This window comes from Dreissena polymorpha, chromosome 1 (assembly GCF_020536995.1).
Source record: "Dreissena polymorpha isolate Duluth1 chromosome 1, UMN_Dpol_1.0, whole genome shotgun sequence".
Taxonomy (NCBI): Eukaryota; Metazoa; Mollusca; class Bivalvia; order Myida; family Dreissenidae; genus Dreissena; species Dreissena polymorpha.
Window position 1 is genome coordinate 200,992,926 of NC_068355.1, and position 24,150 is coordinate 201,017,075.

The window sequence follows — 24,150 nt, forward strand, 5'->3', positions numbered from 1 at the left end:
TATAAACTGTTTAACAATTCGAATTGAGATGCTTTATTTTCTGATGTTTGATTTATTTTTCCTTTCAGATGATATATATTTGTGTGGTTCTATGTTTTAATAAATAATTCTTAAACATTTATGCAGCATACTGTTACATTATTGTTAACGTTATTATATTATGTTGGTTATCTGGTTTATCAAGTGGAAAAAATGTTATTTATATAAAAATAAAGCTTTTAATATTAAGACTTATGAAGGTGCTTATTGTTATTTATGTATTTACATACTTCTCAGAGTAATAAAAATATAGTAAATGCCATTATTCATTAATGTAGTAAGGTTCCTTAAATGATTGTCCTTATTGATTAAGTTTGAATTACGGGCGGTTTTCACACCGCGATAAAGTGGCGACAACTTTTTTGGGGCCAGTGAAACCCCTGAAAAGCGTTTTATTATGCTATTTGTATTTGTCTGCGGTATTGATTTTTACTGGACAATAAACTATAAATGTTTCTTTCAAACCTCAATAGCTTATTGGTTGGTTGTGGAGATAAAGTATTTTAAATGCAACATATGGATTCCTTGTGAAAAAAAACATCAAAAATTCACCAAAAAGTTTATTAAAGACAAGTGAAAAGATTGCATTACTTTTGAACTTATATCTATATAGTTAAGATATTTTTCAAATTCAAACTTATTTAACAACTGCAAATCAAAACCGACAGTCTGATTATGATCATTTTGCACATCATTTGAAAAAAATCACTGTGGTTGCTTAGTAAAAAGAACTTCATACCATAACATTTTTAAAATGAGTGCATATTTGGTCACCCATCTTTTTTTTTCCGTCCTCCTACCCGACACTTTTAGAAAAAAATCCGAAAATCATTTTTATAAAAAAATGTTGGCCTTAGGGAAATAAATCTCATTGAAGGGAGTGCAGTGTCCAAGAACGAAAACGATTGCACCACAACTATTAACCTGCGGATAAATGACAAGCAATAAAAATTACACAATTGCGGTGATGTAGATTAACTTAAATGGATGCTTATTTATTTTATGCTTTCCGGTGATTTATACAGAAATATCAGTGAAACAAACTGGTATTTCACTGTTTTAAACAGTGAAAAATAACAGTGAAAATATCGATATTTTTCGCTGTTTTTCTGGGAAAATCGATATTCCACCGAATCCAACAAATATCCTCTATATATCCATCCTCTTCAAAAGCATCGTCAAACCAGTATTTTCAGTACTTTGATTACAATATTTTCCTGAAAAAACAACTACAACACCTATGAGATGGTTGATTTAATTGTGACTATGGCTTACTTGATATACTTCATTTTGATTTTTTCAGAGAGTGATGTCTGTGATCATTGTCAGAAGGGGCTCAAATGTAATTCGCATCTGGCTTCCCATCTTCTAACACACACGGGCGAAAGGCCGTTGGAATGCAGTGTTTGTCCCAAACGATTTTATCGGAAAAGTCATCTAAAGAATCACATGTTGGTCCACACAGGGGAAATGCCGTTTGAATGCAGTGTTTGTGATAAACGATTTAAACAGAAAGGTCATCTTAAGGTTCACATGTTGGTGCACACAGGGGAAAAGCCATTCGAATGCAGTGTTTGTCATAAACAATTTAAAATGAAAAATGATCTTAAGCGTCACATGTTGGTCCACACAGGGGAAAGTCCATTCAAATGCAGTGTTTGTCATAAACAGTTTAATTCTAAAGGTAACCTTACGGAGCACATGTTGATCCACACAGGGGAAAAGCCTTTCAAATGCAGTGTTTGTGATAAACAGTTTAATAAGAAAGGTAACCTTAAGGACCACATGTTGATCCACACAGGGGAAAAGCCATTTGAATGCAGTGTTTGTAAAAAACAATTTAATCGGAAAGGTGATCTTAAGCGTCACATGTTGGTTCACACAGGGGAAAAGCCTTTCGAATGCAGTGTTTGTGGTAAACAATTTAATAACAAAGGTCACCTTAAGTATCACATGTTGGTCCACACAGGGGAAAAGCCATTTGAATGCAGTGTTTGTCACAAACAATTTAATCATAAAGGTTCTCTTAAGCGTCACACAGAGTTGGTCCACAAAGAAGGCCTTTGTTTGTCAAAGTTGATCATCAATGAAGAGCATCCTTAAGGCTCAAAGCTTAGTCCACTGGAGTGCCTATTGTTTGTTGAACACTTGTGGGTGACAGATACACAATATGACACTTGTAGTAATGTATTCATTTTAGCTTTTCATTGTTTTACCAATATTTTGGTATTAGGCCATCGAAAAAACTTTGCGAGGCCATCGAAAAAACTTTGCGAAACCAACATTTCGCAAACTTAGGAACCTTTCTCCTTTAACATATTGGTATTGTAGATTATGCTTGCCATAAAATGCTTCTTTGTGATCATTTATTTAATGTTTTATATAATAATTCAATTTCTTTTATTAAACATTAAAAGTTCAAAATAGCGTTTCCTATTGAATTTTTCACATCTCATGGGATTTTTTGCACTTTTCTTTTTTTTCCGCGTATTCATGTATTTAAACATCATTTAAGGACTGTATAATCGTTTTTTATGCCCCCTTTTGAAGAAAAGGGGGTATATAGTTTTCGCACTGTCAGTCTGTCTGTCTGTCACACTTTTCGTGTCCGCTCTCTATTTCAAATACTTTCCATCCGATCTTTACCAAACTTGGTCAGAAGTTGTATCTAGACAATAGCTAGGTCGAGTTCGAATATGGGTCATGCTGGGTCAAAAACTAGGTCACGGGGTCACTTAGTGCATTTCAAGGATTTAGCATGGTAAAATGCTCATAACTTCTATCAAAGCGTTGGCTATAACTTTTGCATTATTGAAGATAGAAACTTGATATTTGGCATGCATGTGTATCTCATGAAGCTGCACATTTTGAGTGGTGCAATTTCAAGGTCAAGGTCATCCTTCAACGTCAAAGGTAAAAAACAACAACAATAAAAAACATTTTCAAAGCGGCGTTCTCATGAAGCTGCACATTTTGAGTGGTGGAAGTTAAAGGTCAAGGTCATTCTTCAAGGCGAAAGGTTAAAAAAAAATGAAAGCGGCGTTCTCATGAAGCTGCACATTTTGAGTGATGGTAGTTCAAGGTCAAGGTCATCCTTCAAGGTCAAAGATGAAAAAAAAAGAAAACAATTTTTTATCTCAAAGCGGCGAAATAGGGGGCATTGTGTTTCTAACGAACACATCTCTTGTTAGTCATAGGAAAGTCTCATTTTTAAAAGGGGAAAAAATCCTACAGAATTTTTTCTTATTTTGAGAGAATTATTCATATTACTTGTAGAAACAATATATTTTATCGAATGATGATTACTCTTTGCGATTCTATTGTGTTTAAAAGAAAAAATCCCATGGGGCTTTTTTGACTTTGGATTTTTTTCCTTTATTTTTTTTTACAATTCTAAAGTTGAATGAAAGTTTTTGAATGCGAATAAAAAAAATATATTGATCTCACAAAGGTCCTCTGTCTTTTAAATATTGAAAAAGTACATATTCTTTACAATGATTTCATGTCAAATTCTTTGTGTATATATTATTCAAAGTCACTTACATGTTGTTAGATGAAATGACCCGCGTAATGCCAAAATGTGTCTTATGTTTTATATACGACCAATATAGCTTAATCTTATAAAGTTATAATGGTAAAAAAAAAACAACCTTGGGAGAATGAAAAATCTCACGCGAAAACCAACTGCTAATACATTTTATTGTGAAAAAAAACACGCAATTTTTAGCAAAACAAATCAATAATTTATTACAAATAAGACTTTATGAAACTTGGTCAGAACATTTGTCCCAATGATACCTAGACCGAGTTCGAAACTGGGTCATGCTGGGTCAAAAACTAGGTCACTTGGTCAAAAAAAGAAAAACCTTGTGAACACTGTAGAGTCACATTTGATGCCCAATCTTCATGTTACTTTTTAAAAATGTTTGTCTTAATGATATGTTGGTTGAGTTCAAAAATGGTTATGGTCCATTGAAAAACGTGGCCGCCAGGGAGCGGGGCAGTATTCCTTATATGGCTATAGAGAAACCTTGTGAACACTCTAGAAGTCACAATTTTTGCCCAATCATCATGAAACTTGGTTAAAACATTGGTTTCATTGATATCTCGGAAGAGTTCGAAAATGGTCCAGATCGGTGAAAAATCATGGCCGCCAGGGGGCGCGGCAGTTTTCTCTATATGTATATTGTGAAAACATGTGAACGCTCTAGAAGTCACATTTTTGGTCCAAATTCGTGAAATTTGGTCAGAACATTTGTTTCCTGGATACGACGGTTGAGTTTGAAAATGGTTCGGATTGGTAAAAAACCATGGCCGCCAGGGGGCAGGGAAGTTTTGCTTATATATCTATAGTTAAACCTTGTTAACACTCAAGGAGTCACATTTATTGTCCAATCTTCATGAAACTTGGTCTGAACATTTGTTTTTATGATAGCTAGGCTGAGTTTGAAAATAGTTTTGGTCTGTTGAAAAATATGGCTGCCAGGTGGCGGGGCAGCTTTGCTTATATGGCTATAGTGAAACCTTGTTAACACTCTAGAAGTAACATTTATAGCCCAATCTTCATGGAACTTGGTGTGAAGATTTGTTGTATTGATAGCTGGGCTGTGTTCAAAAATGGTTACGATTTGTTGAAAAACATGGCCGCCAGGGTAGCGGCAGTTTTCATAATATGACTATATTAAAACCATGTTAACACTCTAGTTGTAATTATACCCCCACAAACGAAGTTTACGGGGGTATAAAGGAGTGAACTTGTCCGTCTGTCGGTTGGTCGGTCGGTCGGTCTGTCTGTCGGTCCGTATTAAGTGTCCGCTCTCTAATTCAAGTAGTTTTCATCCGATCTTCGACAAACTTGGTCAGAAGTTGTATCTTCATGATGTCTAGGCCAAGTTCGAACATGGGCCTTGCCAGGTCAAAAACTAGGTCACGGAGTCACTTAGTGCGTTTTAAACATTCAGCATGTTGTCCGCTCTCTAATTCAAGTAGTTTTCATCCGATCTTCACCAAACTTGGTCAGAAGTTGTATCTAGATGATGTCTAGGCCAAGTTCGAACATGGACCTTGCTGGGTCAAAAACTAGGTCACGGGGTCACTTAGTGCGTTTTAAACATTCAGCATGTCCGCTCTCTAATTCAAGTTTCATCCGATCTTCACCAAACTTGGTCAGAAGTTGTATCTACATGATGTCTAGGACAAGTTCGAACAGGGGCCTTGCCGGGTCAAAAACTAGGTCACGGGGTCACTTAGTGCGTTTTTTAACATTAAGCATGGTGTCCTCTCTCTTATTCAAGTAGTTTTCATCCGATCTTCACCAAATTTGGTCAGAAGTTTTATATAGATGATCTTAAGGCCAAGTTCGAACATGGGCCATGCCAGATCAAAAAGTAGGTCACAGGGTCGCTTAGTACGTTTTACACATTGAGCATGGTGTCCGCTCTCAAATTCAAGTAGTTTAAATCCGATCTTCGCCACACTTGGTCAGAAGTTGTAACTATATGATGTGTAGGTCAAGTTCGAACATGGGCCATGCCGGGTCAAAAACTAGGTCACGGGGCCACTTAGTGTGTTTTAAACCTCACCATGTTGTCCGCTCTCTAATTCAAGTAGTGTTCATCCAATCTTCACCAAACTTGGTCAGAAGTTGTATCTAGATGATGTCTAGGCCAAGTTTGAATATGGGTCATGCCGGGTCAAAAACTAGGTCACTTGGTATCTTAGTGCGATTTAAACCTCACCATGTTGTTCGCTCTCTAATTCAAGTAGTTTTCATCCAATCCTCACCAAACTTGGTCACTAGTTTTATCTGAATGATCTCTAGGACAAGTTTGAACATGGGCCATTCCGGGCCTAAAACTAGGTCACGGGGTCACTTAGTGCGTTTTTTAACATTCAGCATGGTGTCCGCTCTCTAATTCAATTAGTTTACATCCGATCTTCACCAAACTTGGTCAGAAGTTTTATGGAGGTGATCTTAAGGCCAAGTTAGAACATGGGCCTTTCTGGGTAAAAACTTGGTCAGGGGTCACTAAGTGCATTTTAAAAATCGAGCATGGCAAAATATTGTGTCTATGCGGCATGTGGACGTATTCGTCACGTCTGTGACAAAGCTCTAGTGCGGATGTTGGTGCACAATGATGATGATGATGATGATGATGATGATGATTATGATGATACTGGTAATGGATTCAGAAACATTAACCACAACCCAAATATCTAATTATAATTATTGCATTACTCAAATTTATTATTGCCATTACTTATGATTGTTATCTGAGAGTGCATTTCACTAACATAGCATATATTTACGCAACTTTAGGTTTACGCACAGAATTTACGCCGAACGTAAATTAATGCGTACGCCGTTTCACTAAAATGTGCGCAAAATTTACGCTGCGTGTAAGTGTTGTTTTGTCTGTCAGGTGCGCGCGGACGCGTAAGAAAGTAATCGTCTTCAACAGTATCTACTGTAAAGCGAGATTATACGATTTTTTTACATGTGTTTAATATATTGATTAAATATGTTTCAATAACACAAAATAGGCAAACAAATTATACATTGAAGACGAATTTCATAAAATGCAGCAAAGACAAATTAGCGCTCGAGCCGATTGTGACGTATGTATTTCGTACATATTTTCCTACAATAACATCTCAATATTTATTTCTCCGAAAAAAAAATTCTGGTGGAATTCAATTTAAAACTAGCTGCATATTCACATTTAAGCAATAAAATAAGCGATATAAAAAGGCATTCTAACAAATCTCGCGTTTACTTGAATAAATTTCTTCCCTTAACATAACGGAATATCAAAAATACGTATATAGACAAAACCTGTACCACGCAAAGCGTGATAATAAACCGCGTGCCACTCGTTCTCCAATGACGTACTAAATAAAACTCAAACTATCTACACACATCTTGACTAACTACAATCCCGGTAAATAAGTAATCAGGATAAATATACATGTAGGGAATTAGGGACAAAACAGTCAAAGACTAATATAACCTGTAACTTGTCTAATTAAAACCCAGAAAGGTCCAGCTAAAATGACTCCGTGACGGGGCGTGGGACTTGTAAATAAAATCTGAACATCACACACACATTATAACCCAGAACAACACTACCAAATGTCTGGAATAGATTTTTGTGAGAATTACGATAGCACATTGTGATCATCAGGCTACAGTATAGCCCTCACAAAATCGAAACCAGATATATACATATTAGTTGAAATAAATTCAATTAGAATTAAGAATCTCAGTACAAAATCAACAACACACAATGCTAAAGCGACGGAAGGGTACGCTTTCCCTAATACGCAGGTTACTCAGCCTCTTTACAACGGGAGGTTACGCCAATTTTTCCGATTTACGCGAAGTGCATATCTGGCGTAAATTTACAACATAGTTTACGCACTGTGTTAATTAACGCTGTTTAGTGAAATGCGTTTTTTGAGAATAAGATTTGCGTACGCAATTATTTACAGAAATTATTTGCGTACGCAGCTTAGTGAAACGCTCTCTTTATCTTTGCAGAAATGTAACATAGTGGTAAAACCAATAAAACAACAAGAAGTGTTACATATGAATCTTATTTGACTTTTCATTCACTTATCATAGGCTACTCTCTATAAAACTCATTTATACCTGTGCTTGCATGCTGCCAGGTGGTAATTGTGTAACACTCCTGGAAATTGACCCCAATTAACTGGGCACTTTCATCAAAGACCTTTGTGTTCATGTCAGATGGAAACCAATCATAAGTTTAGATAGATAAGACAATTTTCAGTTAGTCAGTAGTTTGTGTGTGATTATGAAAAATTTGTGATTTTAGCAGGTTTTATTGTTGTTTCAATGGAAATATCAATGCAAGGTGTGTCCTCAAATTGTTCCAGTTGTTTAAAAACACTTTGTCAAAAATGTGAACAATTTGGTAGTACAAAAACAAAAAACTTATCACATCTTTTAAGAAGCACAAACAGCTGTTTAAAGAAAAGTTGATTTGCATTAGTTTTTGCAAAAATAATGTATTTATGCTACAGATTTTTATGACCCCCTTCGAAGAAGAGGGGGTATATTGCTTTGCTCATGTCGGTCTGTCGGTCCGTCCACCAGGTGGTTTCCGGTTGATAACTCAAGAACGCTTGGGCCTAGGATCATGAAACTTCATAGGTACATTGATCATGACTCGCAGATGACCCCTATTGATTTTGAGGTCACTAGGTCAAAGGTCAAGGTGACCTGAAATAGTAAAATGTTTTTTGGATGATAACTCAAGAACGCATACATGTACGCTGCCAACAGGGCGAACTCTGAACAATATAACTGAAGCAACTGGTCTGTAATCCTAAATCTATAATTATCAGTCCAATGAAACATCATCCTTTGAGTAAAATAAAGTGGATCAGTAAAAATATTATCAGAATATGAGATTTTTTTATATTTTGTATATTAAATATTGTGTTTATGTTTAATTTTGTTGATTAATATAAATATAAGCAGGACAGGGGAGGTTATACACAATTATATCTTTCTTATATACAGGGGAAACAAATGCAATAAGTTTAAAATGTCATGTTTAATAAATAGAGGATATTTGTTCATGTCAGTGTGAGATCATTTGTTGTTTTTTATGATCACATTTTATTATTATTTTGACAAAACAACACTTACCTGAATACCACAATGGATTCCACCCAAACAATACCCACGCCCCTACCAGAATCCCTTCCCCCCCAACCTCACCCCCCCATTTTTTTTAAACATCATCTAATAAATTACCACACCCCACATTATACCCCCCTCTCACCCCCATCCCCCCCCTACCCCCCCACCTCCCCAAAATTTTGTTTTTGTTTTTTAAACATCTAATAAATTACCACACCCTACATTATACCCCCCGGACCCCTCTCACTCCCCCTTACCCCCCAAAAAACATTTTTTTAAACATCTAATAAATTACCTCACCCCACATTATACCCCCCTCTCACTCCCCCCTACCCCTACCCCCCACCCCCCTACCTCCCACCCCTCACCCCCCAAATATTTTTTAAACATCTAAAAAATTACCCCACCCCACATTATACCTCCCTCTCAACCCCCACCCCCCCTACCGCCCACCCCCTCCCAATTTTTTTTAAACATCTAATAAATTACCACACACCACATTATACGCCCCTCTCACTCCCCCTACCCCCCACCCCTCATTTTTTTAACATCTTATAAATTACCACACCCCACATTATACCCCCCTGTCACCCCACCTCCCCTACCCCCCACCCCCCTCAATTTTTTTTTTAACATCTTATAAATTACCACACCCCACATTATGCCCCCCTCTCACTCCCCCCTACCCCCACCCCCCCCAAAAAAAAATGATATTTTTTTAAACATCTAATAAATTACCACACACCACATTATATCCCCCTCTCACTCCCCCCTACCCCCCACCCCCATTTTTTTTAAAAACATCTAATAAATTACCACACACCACATTATACCCCCCTCTCACTCCCCCCTACCCCCCTCCACCGCCCAATTTTTTTAAACATCTAATAAATTACCACACCCCACATTATACCCCCCTCTCACCCCCTACCCCTACCCAACCCCCCAAAAAATTGTTTTTTTAAAACATCTTATAAATAACCCCACCCCACATTAAACCTCCCTATCACCCCCCTACCCCCCAATTTTTTTTAATCATCTAATAAATAACCCCACCCCACATTATACCCCTCTCTCACCCCCACCCCCTACCCCCCTACCACCCACCCACCCAAAAAATGTTTTTTTAAACATCTTTTAAATTACCCCACCCCACATTATACCCCCCTCTCACCCCCCCCCCACCCCCCTACCCCACCCCCCCCCAAGAAAAAAACATTTTTTTGAAACATCTAATAAATTACCTCACCCCACATTATACCCCCCTCTCATTCCCTACCCCCGGCCCCCCCCCCCCAAAAAAAAAATATTTTTATATATCTAATAAATTACCACACCCCACATTATACCCCCCTCTCACTTCCCCCTTGATCATGACTGGCAGATGACCCTATTGATTTTCAGGTCACTAGGTTAAAGGTCAAGGTCACAGTGACTCGAAATAGGACAATGGTTTCCGGATGATAACTTACATAAGGTCAAAGGTAAAGGTCACAGTGACAAAAAACGTATTCACACAATGGCTGCCACTACAACTGAAATTCCATATGGGGGGCATGCATGTTTTACAAACAACCCTTGTTTGTGCATTTAAATTACAAATAGTTTAATAGTTGTTTTGATATGATACATTTTCAAATGTCTTGTGTGTGTTAACTTCTATATTTGCAAACATTTATAACTATTGGAAAGATCAAGTGATGTTTTGTTCTATAAAAGATCAATATTAAATTTCTAGTAGCTGTACATATTCTCATACTCATTTAGTTTTTAATAACTGACTTTGATATATATATAACAATTCAACATATTTAATTATGCAAAAACTATTTTACAAAAACACAATCAATTGAACAAATACGGTTGTTTTCAGTATCTAAAAGTGTTCTTGCTTAACAGATTGTAAACAGTCATCCCCTATAAGATGCTGAGATGCTTATCTCATGATCTCAAATTTGGATAACAATTTGTTGAAAAATGTACTTCCATTTTCTTTTGCTGATGCTCATTATTAAATTACTGTCCTCATATTACTTTTATCCAAAATAATAGCTTTGTCGCAACGGGTAACAAATGTCTATTTTACAAGATTTAAACACACACACACAAAACTACTGATAGCGCATATATGTATATATCTGCCGAAACAGCAAACCTTTACTTTTCACAAAACAATGTTAACAACCCTTGTTTCCTGGATACGACGGTTGAGTTCAAAAATGGTTTTGATCCATCTAGTAACATGACCACCAGGGGGGGGGGGTCATTTTCCTTATATTTATATACTGAAAAAGCCTGTGAACACTCTAAAAGTCACATTTTTTGGCCAATCATCATGCAACTTGGTCAAAACATTGGTTTTATTGATATGTCGAATGAGTTTGAAAATGGTCGTGATCAGTGGAAAAACATTGCCGCCAGGGAATGGGGCAGTTTTCTCTATATGTTTGTAAGAAGCATTTTCCTTTTATATATATTTTTTTAAATCTGGGTAATAAAAACATGGCTGCCAGGGTGGGTGGGGTAGTTTTCTATATAGGCCTATTGTGAATACCTTGGAACACCTTATTTTTAAAGTCAGTCTTGTCATACTAATAACTTAAAATATTTGCTGAAGAGTTTTAATCTTTGTTTCTTTCCATCTAAGACTCTCAGGTGAGCGACCCAGGGCCCTTTGAAGCCTCCTGTAATTATTAGCGAGGATGTTTTCGGAGAAAACCCGAGGTATTGTCATAGCCTGCTCGTCGTCCGACGTCCGCCGATGTCGTGATAAAGCCTTTATATTAGCTCTAAAATCAAAGTGCTTCCACCTACAACTTTGAAACTTCATATGTAGATGCACCTTGATGAGTTCTACACGCCACACCCACTTTTGGTCACTAGGTCAAAGGTCAAGGTCACTGTGACCTCAAAAAAACAAAAAACATTTCTAACAAGCTTTCGCAGCCGAGCGTGGCAACCGTTATGCGGTGCTCTTGTTTAATATTGTTTTGCTGGTTGTCTGTCTGTAGACCAGTCTGAATGTCCATAGAACAGTTCGTTTGCGATCAATAACGAATTGACCGATGGGCTTGATACTTCACATGTGCATTGGCCTTGGACAGTATGACCCCTATTGAAATTGGGATCACTAGTTCAAAGTTCAAGGTCACTATCACACTTAGTGATCATTTCCGATCAATAAATTATCAACCAATTGACCGATTGGCTTGATACTTCACATGTGTATTGGCCTTGAACAGTAGATTACCCCTATTGAAATTTGAGTCACTAGGTCAAAGTTGAAGGTCACTGATTAAGAGTACAATCGTTTCCGATCAATAACTCGTCAACTGACTCACCGATTGGCTTGATACTTCCTATGTGCATTGGCCTTGTTCGACGGTAGAAGACCCTTATTGATATTGGGGTCAGTAGGTAAAAAAAATGTCATGGTCACTGGCACAATAAGTTGGAAAAGCGCATTGGCCTTGGACAATGGTTGACTCTTATCAAAATTGGGGTCACTAGGTCAAATGTCAAGGTCACTGTCACAATAAGTGTGAAAATTGTTTCCGATCAATAACTCATCAACGAGTTGAGCGATGAGCTTTATACTTCACATGCGCATTGTCCTTGGACAGTTGATGACCCCTATTGAAATTGGGATCACTAGTTCAAAGCCCTGTTTGGAGGGGCATATATCTCCGACCGCAGAACACTTGTTAAAGTCTGTTTTATCAGTTTAAATGTTTAATATTTTGTTTATTTAAGAAGAAAAAGTATTCTTTAAGAAGTTTTCAAATGGAAACTTATGTATGATCTGTCCTATATGATATTATCAAACAAAAAGTTTTTACCTGAATACTTTGTTTAGATACTGGGCTATTTTTTTTTTATTCTTTGATATCTCATTTCTTTTATCTAAGACATGTATGTGCTTTATTTCAGAGCGGTTCGTCAGTGAGTATTACCAGAAGTCGTACAGTGGTATGTCTGACCACGCTACCGTTGTACGCAATGACACATACCATTAAGACAATCACAATTTAGACATAAGTCACAATTAAATGTCTTAGTTCAAAACATTTATTTTGCAGAAGAGAAATCAATTAAACCTTTTTTCCTTCAATCTTTTTCTAAAAAACAACAACTAACAACTTAAGATGGGTGTATCATGATGAAAAATGGGACACTTTAGATCTATTCTGATTTCTATTTTCAGAAAGGCCTGTCTGCCATCATTGCCAGAAGACATTCAACACGAATTCTGATCTGGATTGCCATATTTTAATACACACAGGGGAAAGGCCGTTCGAATGCAGTGCTTGTCAAAAACAATTTAATTGGAAAGGTCACCTTCATGTTCACATGTTTTTGCACACGAGGGAAAAGCCATTTGAATGCAGTGTTTGTCATAAAAGATTTAATCGGAAAAGTATTCTTAAGGATCACATGTTGGTCCACACCGGGAAAAAGCCATTCAAATGCAGTGTCTGTCTTGAACGATTTAATCAGAAAAGTATTCTTGTGCGTCACATATTGGTCCACACAGCGGAAAAGCCGTTTGAATGCAGTATTAATTTTGTGATAAACGATTTAATCGGAAAGGTCATCTTAAGGATCACAAGTTGGTTCGCACAGGGGATAAGCCGTTTGAATGCAGTGTTTGTCACAAACGATTTAATCTTAAAAGTCATCTTAAGCGTCACACAGCGTCGGTCTACAAAGAAGGGCGTCGTTTGTCAAAGACAATCAGCAAGGAAGAGTTTCTTTAAAGCTCAATGTTTAGTCCACTTGAGTGCCTATTGTTTGTGGAACACCTGTGGGGGACAGATACAGAATGTGACACATGTAGTTATTTTTATGCCCCCCTTCGAAGAAGAGGGGGTATATTGCTTTGCTCATGTCGGTCTGTCGGTCGGTCCGTCCACCAGGTGGTTTTCAGACGATAACTCAAGAAAGCTTGGGCCTAGGATCATGAAACTTCATAGGTACATTGATCATGACTCGCAGATGAAACTATTGATTTTGAGGTCACTAGGTCAAAGGTCAAGGTCACGGTGACCAGAAATAGTAAAATGGTTTTTGAATGATAACTCAAGAACGCATACACCTAGGATCATGAAACTTCATGGGTAGATTGATCATGACTTGCAGATGACCCCTATTGATTTTGAGGTCACTAGGTCAAAGGTCAAGGTCTATGTGACCCGAAATAATAAAATGGTTTTCGGATGATAACTCAAGAACGCATACGCCTAGGATCATGAAACTTCATAGATAGATTGATCATGACTCGCAGATGACCCCTATTGATTTTTAGGTCACTAGGTCAAAGGTCAGGGTCACGGTGACCCGAAATAGTAAAATGGTTTTCGGATGATAACTCAAGAACGCATACGCCTAGGATCATGAAACTTCATAGGTAGATTGATCATGACTTGCAGATTACCCCTATTGATTTTGAGGTCACAAGGTCAAGGTCACGGTGACCCGAAATAGTAAAATGATTTTCGGATGATAACTCAAGAACGCTTTTGCCTAGGATCATGACACTTCATAGGTACATTGATCGTGACCCGCAGATGACCCCTATTGATTTTCAGGTCACTAGGTCAAAGGTCAAGGTCACACGGACAAAAATCGTATTCACACAATGGCTGCCACTACAACGGACAGCCCATATGGGGGGCATGCATGTTTTACAAACTGCCCTTGTAATATATTTAAATTTTACCAAATGTAAGGCTAACTGCATTTTTGTAATGCATACAACTACTACTACTACTACTGCTGCTGCTGCTGCTGCTGCTGCTGCTGCTACTGCAGCTGCTGCTGCTGCTGCTACTACTAGTACTACTACTACTTCTACTACTACTACTTCTACTACTACTACTACTACTACTACTATTACTACTACTACTACTGCTACTACTACTACTACTACTACTACTACTACTACTACTACTACTACTACTACTACTACTACTACTACTACTACTACTACTACTACTACTACTACTACTACTACTACTACTATACTACTACTACTACTACTACTACTACTACTACTACTACTACTCTACTACTGCTACTGCTACTACTACTACTATTACTACTTCTACTGCTACTACTACTACTATTACTTCTCCTGCTACTACTACTACTACTACTACTACTACTACTACTGCTACTACTACTACTACTACTACTACTACTTCTACTACTACTACTACTACTACACTACTACTACTACTACTACTACTACTACTACCACTACTACTACTACCACCACCACCACCTCCACCACCAACACCACCAACACCACCACCACCGTTCACAGTGACAAAAAACGTATTCACACAATGGCTGCTACTACAACTTAAAGCCCATATAGGGGGGCATGCATGTTTTATTTCAATTAAACTTTATATTGTTTTACCAATATTTTGGTATAAGGCCACTGGAAAACTTTGCGAATTCGAAGTTTTGCAAACTTACGAACTTTTTTCCTTTAACATAGTCATATTGTAGATAAGGCATGCCATATAATGCTTCTTTATGATCATTTATTGATTGTTTTTATATAATAATTCCATTTCTTTAATTTAACAATATATGTTTAAAATAGCCTTTCCTATTGGATTTTTCATTTCCATTGGGATTTTTTTTAAACTTTTATTGTTTCCTCGCGTATTCATTAATTGAAAACGTCATGAAAAAATGTGTCTTATGTCATTTAGGGACAAGGTAGCTTCAATTAAGCTTGCTCTTTTGCAAGGTATATTTTCAAACACGCTTAATCGCATTCAAATCGCGTACATTGTACATCATTTGATAAAAAATAGTGTTTCTGGAAGTTACATAAATACAAAACAGTAAAATAAGACAAACCTGTTGGATTTTTTCACAAATGATTTTTTTTTCTATCAAAGTAAATTGGAAGAAAAATCAGTATACATACTTTTGCAATGCTTTAAATTTATAACTAAGCATAAATACATGTACATGTATATAAAATATATACAAAAATGGTATAAGTAGAAGTATGCTTTTCTCATTATGAAAGTGGAAAATCCCATGGGAATACCAACTTTGAAAACAAATTTCAAGTAAAAAACCCTCATTTTTAAGCACACATAATCAACCATTTGAAAAAAAAGAGTTTTATAACATACTTTATCCCAAAGAGGCCAATCTGAAAGAAAAAGGGAACTTAAGTTTGCAAATTTTCTCTTTTTTTTTTAAAGTTGTAAGGGTGGCCGTTGTATGTTGGTGTATGACTAAAATTGTGTTGTTTTTCTAGATTTTTTGTTCATTTAAAATGTTTAATTTTGTTATGTTCGACTTAGAAAAACTTAGAAATAGAAAATAATCTTTAAGAAGTCGTCAAATTATACTTTATGTATGACCTGTTGTATATCTTATAATCAAACACAAAGTTTGATTTGAAAAAGTTGTTTTGATGTTTTTTGTTGTCATTGTTTATTTTGTGTGTGCAAAAGTTACATATAAACATGCCATCAAACTAAATTACGGTTTAAATGAATGTTCTCTTGATATTTTTTTTTTGTCGGATATTATCAAACGTCAAACGTTTGTTGTAAAAGTGACCAATAAAAATGCTGTCAAACTAAATGATTGACAACAATTCAATGTCTAATACTTTTGTGCATATATCATCCAAAGTCATATACACAATATTAAGATGAAATGATCCACGTCATGCGCAAATGTGTTTTATGTTATATATGGCCGGCAATGCTCCATCTTAGCTAGCATATTCGTATGTTTTTTTTCCAAACATGATTAAAAGCATCAAAATTGCGTAGATTGTTCTTAATTTAAAAATAATGTAGTGTATTTGGAAATTTTATATATTCATTTCTTAAAATAAGCAAAACATCTCATGGGATTTTTTTTCTATAAATAAATTGAACGAAAATCTGCACAAATACTGTTACAGTTAATAAAGTCGATAACTAAATAAACAAAATATCCAATTGGATTTGTTTCTTCATGCAGAAAACGAGAAAACATGGGGGAAAAATCCCATGGAACAACAAACAATCTAATGGGAAAATGCAAAAAATCAATGGGAAGACCTACTAAACTTTACAAATGAATTTGATAGTGAAAAAACAACAACTTATTTTTAAGCTTAAATTATCGATGATTAATAAAAGACTCTTACAGCATACTTTATCTCAAAGAGGCAAATCGTAAAGGAAAAGGGTATTTAAGTTTGCAAAATTTCAGTTTCGCAAAGTTTGTAGGTTGGCATTTCATTGCCAAATCGGTTTTGTTTTTTAGAAGTTTTTTTTACTTCAGTTTAAATGTTTTATATGTTATGTTTGACTTAGAAGACTTAAAAAAAAATGTTCTTTTAGAAGTCGTCAAATGAAACCTTATTATGATCTGTTCTTTATGATATTATCAAACAAAAAGTTTGGTTTGAATAAGTTATTTTGATGTGTTTTGTGTGGTCAATATTATGTTTTTGTTGTTGTTGTAAAAGTGACCTTTTAAATGCCATCAAACCAAGTGTTGGGTGTTAATGATTTTTTTTATTGGATGATATCAAACAGAATGTTTGTCTTACAAAGTGACCTATAAAAACTCCAGCAAAGAAAATTATGGGTTTTTAAAAAATTCTATTGATTTTTTTCCTGTTATATTATATCTATATTTCAATCAAACACAATTTTTGGTGTAAGAAATATATCCTTAATACTTGAAATATGATTTGTTCCAGATGACCTATACAAATTGTGCTTAAAATCGGAGAAATATTGTGATTTTGTGTATGATGATGTAATCATTATGCGATTTATTACATTTATTTTAAATTAACACTTTTCTTTTCTAAGTTTGGCTTGGTTCTTGTGTGTATAAAATTATTAAGATTTGTAATTGACGTATAATCCATCTATTGTCTTGCACTATGTTCCCTGTTACTTTTTACACTGAAAGCACAAGAATAGTGAGATTAAAAATTAATGCATTTTTGTGCAGCTCTCATTTATTAAATATAGCAACAGTGGAATTCTAGTTACTATCAGGGGAGTAATTTTGTTAATATTCACTGGCCTTTTAATAAAGTCAAGTAACCAATTACTGATAGTTAAAATTATTTAAGGGAAAAGGTGTTTCCACCAACATCCATTTTAAAACTGCAGTTTTCAGTACATTTAAATATTACAATTCTTTCATATATAATTTTTTAGCTCACCTGAGCTCATGGTGAGCTTTTGTGATCGCCTTTTGTCCGTCGTACGTTGTTCGTCGTGCGACGTGAACATTTGCTTTGTGAACACTCCAGAGGCCACATTTATTTCCGATCTTCATGAAACTTGGTTAGAATATTTGTCCCATTGATACCTCGACTGAGCTCGAAACTGGGTCATGCTGGGTCAAAAACTAGGTCACTAGGTAAAAAAAAGAAAACCTTGTGAACATTGTAGAAGTCACATTTGATGCCCAATCTTCATGTAACTTTGTCAAAATGTTTGTCTAAATGATATGTTGGTTGAGTTCAAAAATGGTTCAGGTCCCTTGAAAAACATTGCCGCCAGGGGACGGGGCAGTATTCCTTATATAGCTATGGCTAGAGTGAACACTCTAGAAGTCACAATTTTTGTCCAATCATCATGAAACTTGGTCAAACCATTTGTTTCATTGATATCTCGGACAAGTTCGAAAATGGTCCAGATCGGTTAAAAAACATGGCCGCCATGGGGCGCGGCAGTTTTCTCTATATGTATATAGTGAAAACATGTGAACACTCTAGAAGTCACATTTTTGGTCCAAGCTGCATGAAATTTGGTCAGAACATGTCATTGTGTTTTTTGGATATGACGGTTGAGTTCGAAAATGGTCCAGATCGGTGGACAAACATGGCCGCCAGGGGGTGGGGCAGTTTTCTCTATATGTATATAGTAAAAACATGTAAACAGTCTAGTTGTGATAAGCCATAATTTTAAAGAAAGATAACCTGTACATACTTTCTTATAGTTAACTAATTGTTAACTCCCTTGTATAAACCTGGGACTTCTTTCATAAAATGTGGTGTACATAAAGACAGTAGTTTGCATGCAATTTAATAAACCTATGTCATAAAATAACTGCTCATGTACTAATGCACTGTAGAGCTTTATCTTTGAGCTTTACTGATAAGCCAAGTTAACCTACTGGTGTATTTAGCAGACTACTGTGCTATGAAACTGTTTCCATGGCAACCTTGTTATTTGGCATTTTCTTAATTAGAAAGACTCTTTTGATTGAAATAACTTTTATAAATTCTTCTTATTTTTACATTTGAGTCACTGGAGTTTTCCACTCTCTATAAATTGTGTTCTTTAGATTAAGTTAGACTTATTTTATAAACTAATTTTTTGAAGCAACTTCTAGACTAACAGTAACTAATATGTATATCAGTTTTTTCGACAGATTGTGAACTTCTGTTTACATTAATTAAGGTATTTGCTGTATTTGTTCATTTTTAACGATGCATAGATTCTTTAGACTAAAGTTAGTTATTTTCATTAAAGATGCTTTGGTTTTCACTTATAAATTAATTCTTTGAGTGTATTCAGGCGTATCTGACTGGACGCCTTTAGTTAATTGAATTACAACAAGTAAGCGTGTTAGAAATAAGCGTTCTTTAATTAGACTCGATAAATATTTCCGTATTACATAAGTGCTCACAAAGTTACATCACTCGTAACCGTCCCGTGACCGGTTCATTTGCGTAAGCGAACGAGACCGCACTACCACAGATGTTTATAGTAAACATTGTGAATACTTTTAGTCACATTTTTAGTTCAATCTGAATGTCACTTGCTGATCTTCACACATGGGGACAAGCTTTATGAGCATAATATTTTTGCTCATGGTAAACTTTTATGATCACATTTTGTCAATTGTCTGTATTCCGTTGTGCGTCATGAATATTTGCCTTGTTAACACTGTAGAGGCCACATTTATTGTTGGATCTTCATGAAACTTTGTCAGAAGATTTGTCCCAATAATATCTTGGACTAGTTCAAAAATGGTTCCAGTCTGTTGAAAAACATTTCCGCCATGGGGCCATTTGTTGTTCATTCTTCATGAAACGTGGTTAGAACATTTGTTCTATTGATATCTTGGGCTGCAAAGAACAGGCCATTTCTTTTTATCTCGGGTGAGCGACTTTGGGCCTTTCAGGCCCTCTTGTATTTGCTTAATTTCAGAGCGATCCAAAATACAACAACTTATTATGGTTACCATAAAAATGGGAAGTTTTCTATTTAACTTCGACATTTCATTTATTAAAACTAATATATTTATCTACTTTATTTCAGAGATTAGACGGTTTGTATTCGAGTATTGCCAGAAATCGTGTTCAGCTGGATTTCTGACCTCTTACGGCACATTCGCGTCCACACAGTTGTAAAGCTGTTTAAATGTGACGTGTGCCACAAATGTTTATCACAGAAAAGCTCCATTAAGAGACACAGCTTGGTGCCATTTGATGTTTATTTTTATTTCAACACTCTGGAAATACGAAATCGGACACTTAGTTATTTGAGAGTTCAAACACAGGACACAAATATTGTTTGGTTCCCTCAACAATGCAATAGATGTTTTGTTTTACAGCAACGCTATTTGGGAATTCTGCAAATTTTCGTAAGCCCTTAATCATCACACATTTGTTATCTGTTAAGTTTTTATTTCATTTTCAGACTGGCATGTCTGTGATCACTGCCAGAAGGCGTTCAAGTGCGTATCTGAACTTGCTTGCCATGTTCTAATACACCAGGAGGAAAAACCATTTGAATGCAGTATTTGTCACACAAGGTTCACACATAGAAGTTCCCTGAAGAAACACAGCCTGGTTCATATGGACACCAAGTGTAAGCAGGACACTCGTCTGCAACAGAGAAGGGAGACCACTCCTAAAGGTTTGTATGCAAATGAGCCTCACTCTGGGACAATGGGGCTTAATGCATTTGTATAAAGTGTCATCCTTGATTAGCCTGCGCAGTCCGCACAAGTTGATGAGACAAAACTTTCCGCTTGTATGGAAATTTTTTGTTTAAAGACGGTCTCTTCTTAACACAAATCCAGTCCAGCGAAAGTGTTGACCCTGATTAGCCTGTGTTTATCGCACAGCCTAATCTGAAACAACACTACGCATATGCATTAAGCCCAGTTTCCCTAGAACACGGCTCAATTAAACTATGCTTGGAACAACAACCATTTTGGTATATTGGTTATAGTTATTAAAACATAAAATTATTGTTATGTAAAAAATTCATATGAAGTATCTGAGCTATATAAGTACTACCAAAGTGATAATGATGTAAAAAAATGCGTCAACAAATCATTAACAATATACCATTCGATAAAAAAAATTAACTGCTGGTCACAATTTGACGTTAAAACATAATAACCTGTATTTTTTATTGAAAAGAAGATTTGGATTTGGGAGTTAAACCAAGTTTAAGTGTTATTAGATATAAAATATGACTTATACTCATTTTATTATTTAACACAGTCGAGGTTTAATAAAGGAAGCTTAAGTCATGACACTAACCATTTAAGCAATGACAATAACCATTCAAGCCATGACAATAACCATCTAAGCCATGACACTGACCATTTTATCCATGACATTGACAATTAAAGCCATGATAATAACCATTTTAACCACAACACTTACCATTTAAACCATGACAATAACCATTTTAACCATGACACTGACATTTAAGCCATGACAATAACCATTTAAGCCATGACAATAACCATAAAAGACATGACCATAACCATTTTAGCCATGACATCGACCATTTAAGCAATGACAATAACCATTTTAGCCATGGCACTGACCATTTAAACCCTGGCAATTGTTATTGTTACGATGACAATGACTATATAGACAATGATCGTTAAGACAAGGACAATTACCATTTTGACAATGAAGATAACGATTAGGCAATGACAATTACTATTTTGCTATTAAGACACTTGCAATCACAATTGTGATAATGAAATCGACTATTAAGACAATGGCAATAGTCATTTAAACAATGATAATTACCATTTTGACATTACAATGAGTATTTAGCAATTTTGACATAAACAATGACAATTTTGACAATTACAATGACCATTTTGACAATTACAATGACCATTTAGCACATTCGATAGTCCAACTTGTTGACGCTCTCAAATATTAAGCTACTTTTTATATTGGTAATATTAGGAGCGTCCAACCGGGCTTGCATTCAAAATATGGTGAAATGTTTCCCTTCTTTGTCTATATTGTTGCGCAAGGATTTTGTGCGCAACATTCAAGCCCCGATATCAGACACTTAATATCAACGGATTGCAATAATATTTACATACCTGTGTAGATAATTCATTTCTCGATCATGTTCCGTAAAAAATATGTTATGACACTTTAAATTTTGCACGCCTGAGCAATTTAAATCCAACCACTATTCAAATTTTCAATATCTATCGATTCGCTCGCTGTGGAGATATAAATCGATAACACAATCTCGATGTGAAGTATCTGTTTTAAATGTGGAAGAATAAATAGCATAAAATACATTTTGCGTTCGTCTGTTGTGGTGCAGAGCGTTACATAGTAAACCGATGTTATTATACTTTCCTGGATTAATTATGCCCCCTTCGAAGAAGAGGGGGTATATTGCTTTGCACATGTTTGTCGGTCCGTCCACCAGGTGGTTTCCGGATGATAACTCAAGAACGCTTAGGCCTAGGATCATGAAACTTCATAGGTAGATTGATCATGACTCGCAGATGACCCCTATTGATTTTGAGGTCACTAGGTCAAAGGTCAAGGTCATGGTGACCCGAAATAGTAAAATTGTTTCCGGATGATAACTCAAGAACGCTTATGCCTAGGATCATGAAACTTCATAGGTACATTGATCATGACTCGCAGATGACCCCTATTGATTATCAGGTCACTTGGTCAAAGTCACGGTGACCTGAAATAGTAAAATGGTTTCCGGACGATAACTCAAGAACGCTTATGGCTAGGATAATAAAACGTCATAGGTACATTGATCATGACTCGCAGATGACCCCTATTGATTTTCAGGTCACTAGGTAAAAGGTCAATGTCATTTGAAAATAAAGTTATGAGCTATTGTCATCACCTTTGCGTCGGCATCTGGATAAGTTCTGTGCTAGGTTAACTTTTCTCATAAAGTATCAAAGCTATTGCATTCAAACTTGGTACACTTACTTACTATCATGAGGGGACTGGGCAGGCAAAGTTAGATAACTCTGGCGTGCATTTTTACAGAATTATGTGCCCGTTTTATACTTAGAAAATTAAAAATTTGGTTAAAAAAGTATACTTTTTGCGATTGGAAATATAGCCGAATTTCGGCTATTAAATCGGGCAAAAAAATTCCCTGCCTAGGATCATGAAACTTCATAGGTACATTGATCATGACTGGCAGATGACCCCTATTGATTTTCAGGTCACTAGGTCAAAGGGTAAGGTCACAGTGACTCGAAACAGTAAAATGGTTTCCGGGTAATAACTCAAGAATACTTAGGCCTATGATCATGAAACTTCATAGGTACATTTATCATGACTTGCAGATGACCCCTATTGATTTTCAGGTCACTAGGTCAAAGGTCAAGGACACAGTGACAAAAAACGTATTCACACAATGGCTGCCACTACAACTGACAGCCCATATGGGGGGCATGCATGTTTTACAAACAGCCTTTGTTAAACATTTTTTTTTTCTAAAGTGACAAAATGTTCTGAAATGAATTACATCTTTTATTTTTATACCGTACATAAATAATATTGATACAGATCGTACAGTATACAGTCCTTTGTTACGTAGAATGTAAGTACATACAACAACACAGACAGAGGTGCGAAAAAGACATGCATACCAAGTTGCTGAAACTTAAAAGGGTGAATAGAAACTGCACCATATCTGTTTTGAACATATGCTTATTTAATCGACAAAGATGAGCATACTAAATCTAGTTAGGTAAAAGTCGGTGTTAAAAGCTCATGTTAAATAAAATTACGCGTACATGTTACACCGTAATGTCTTCTTGTGATTGGTTGATATTTAAATCTGTTTCATAATATGGCAAGAGGTCAGTGATATTGTTGCGATTTAAGCAGAAGTTTAACTGAAGAATTTATGCCTTTCTAATTTCAATTCGACGATATTTGAGGTAAAAATGGACTTCTGAACTAAAACTGAATGAGTTGGTAATGTTAATTTGCAATTTTACGCAAATTGATGAAAATTAAACTTTTTGGTTTCCAACTTATTTTTTACTTTTCCCCGATGAGATGTTCCAAAGAATTTAGCCCATATAAAAAGTATCTCTAAATTCTTTTCACGTCTTATAAATGAGCACATTCAAATGACCATTGCATTGACCATTTTGACAATGACAATTAC

The 24,150-nt window shown here is 35.8% G+C and overlaps 1 protein-coding gene and 1 long non-coding RNA gene across 9 annotated transcripts in view; one reads left to right on the forward strand and one right to left on the reverse strand.

Moving 5' to 3' along the window:
* Window positions 1-24,150, forward strand: part of LOC127864612 (zinc finger protein 436-like) — a 76,947-nt gene that overhangs the window by 46,350 nt on the left and 6,447 nt on the right. For 6 of the 8 annotated variants that reach the window (XM_052404392.1, XM_052404394.1, XM_052404396.1 and 3 more), the window contains one exon: window positions 20,416-20,634. In XM_052404392.1, the coding sequence (XP_052260352.1) occupies window positions 20,416-20,634 (219 nt within the window). Of the gene's footprint in view, window positions 1-1,342; window positions 3,375-12,914; window positions 19,749-20,415; window positions 20,635-24,150 lie in introns of those variants that run through there. The other 2 variants (XM_052404397.1, XM_052404398.1) reach the window with 2 other exon arrangements.
* On the reverse strand, window positions 19,339-22,205 carry LOC127864655 (uncharacterized). Its single transcript, XR_008042184.1, has 2 exons — window positions 22,082-22,205; window positions 19,339-20,603 (listed from the first exon to the last, which is right to left on the reverse strand). It is a non-coding gene; the product is annotated as an uncharacterized LOC127864655 (long non-coding RNA).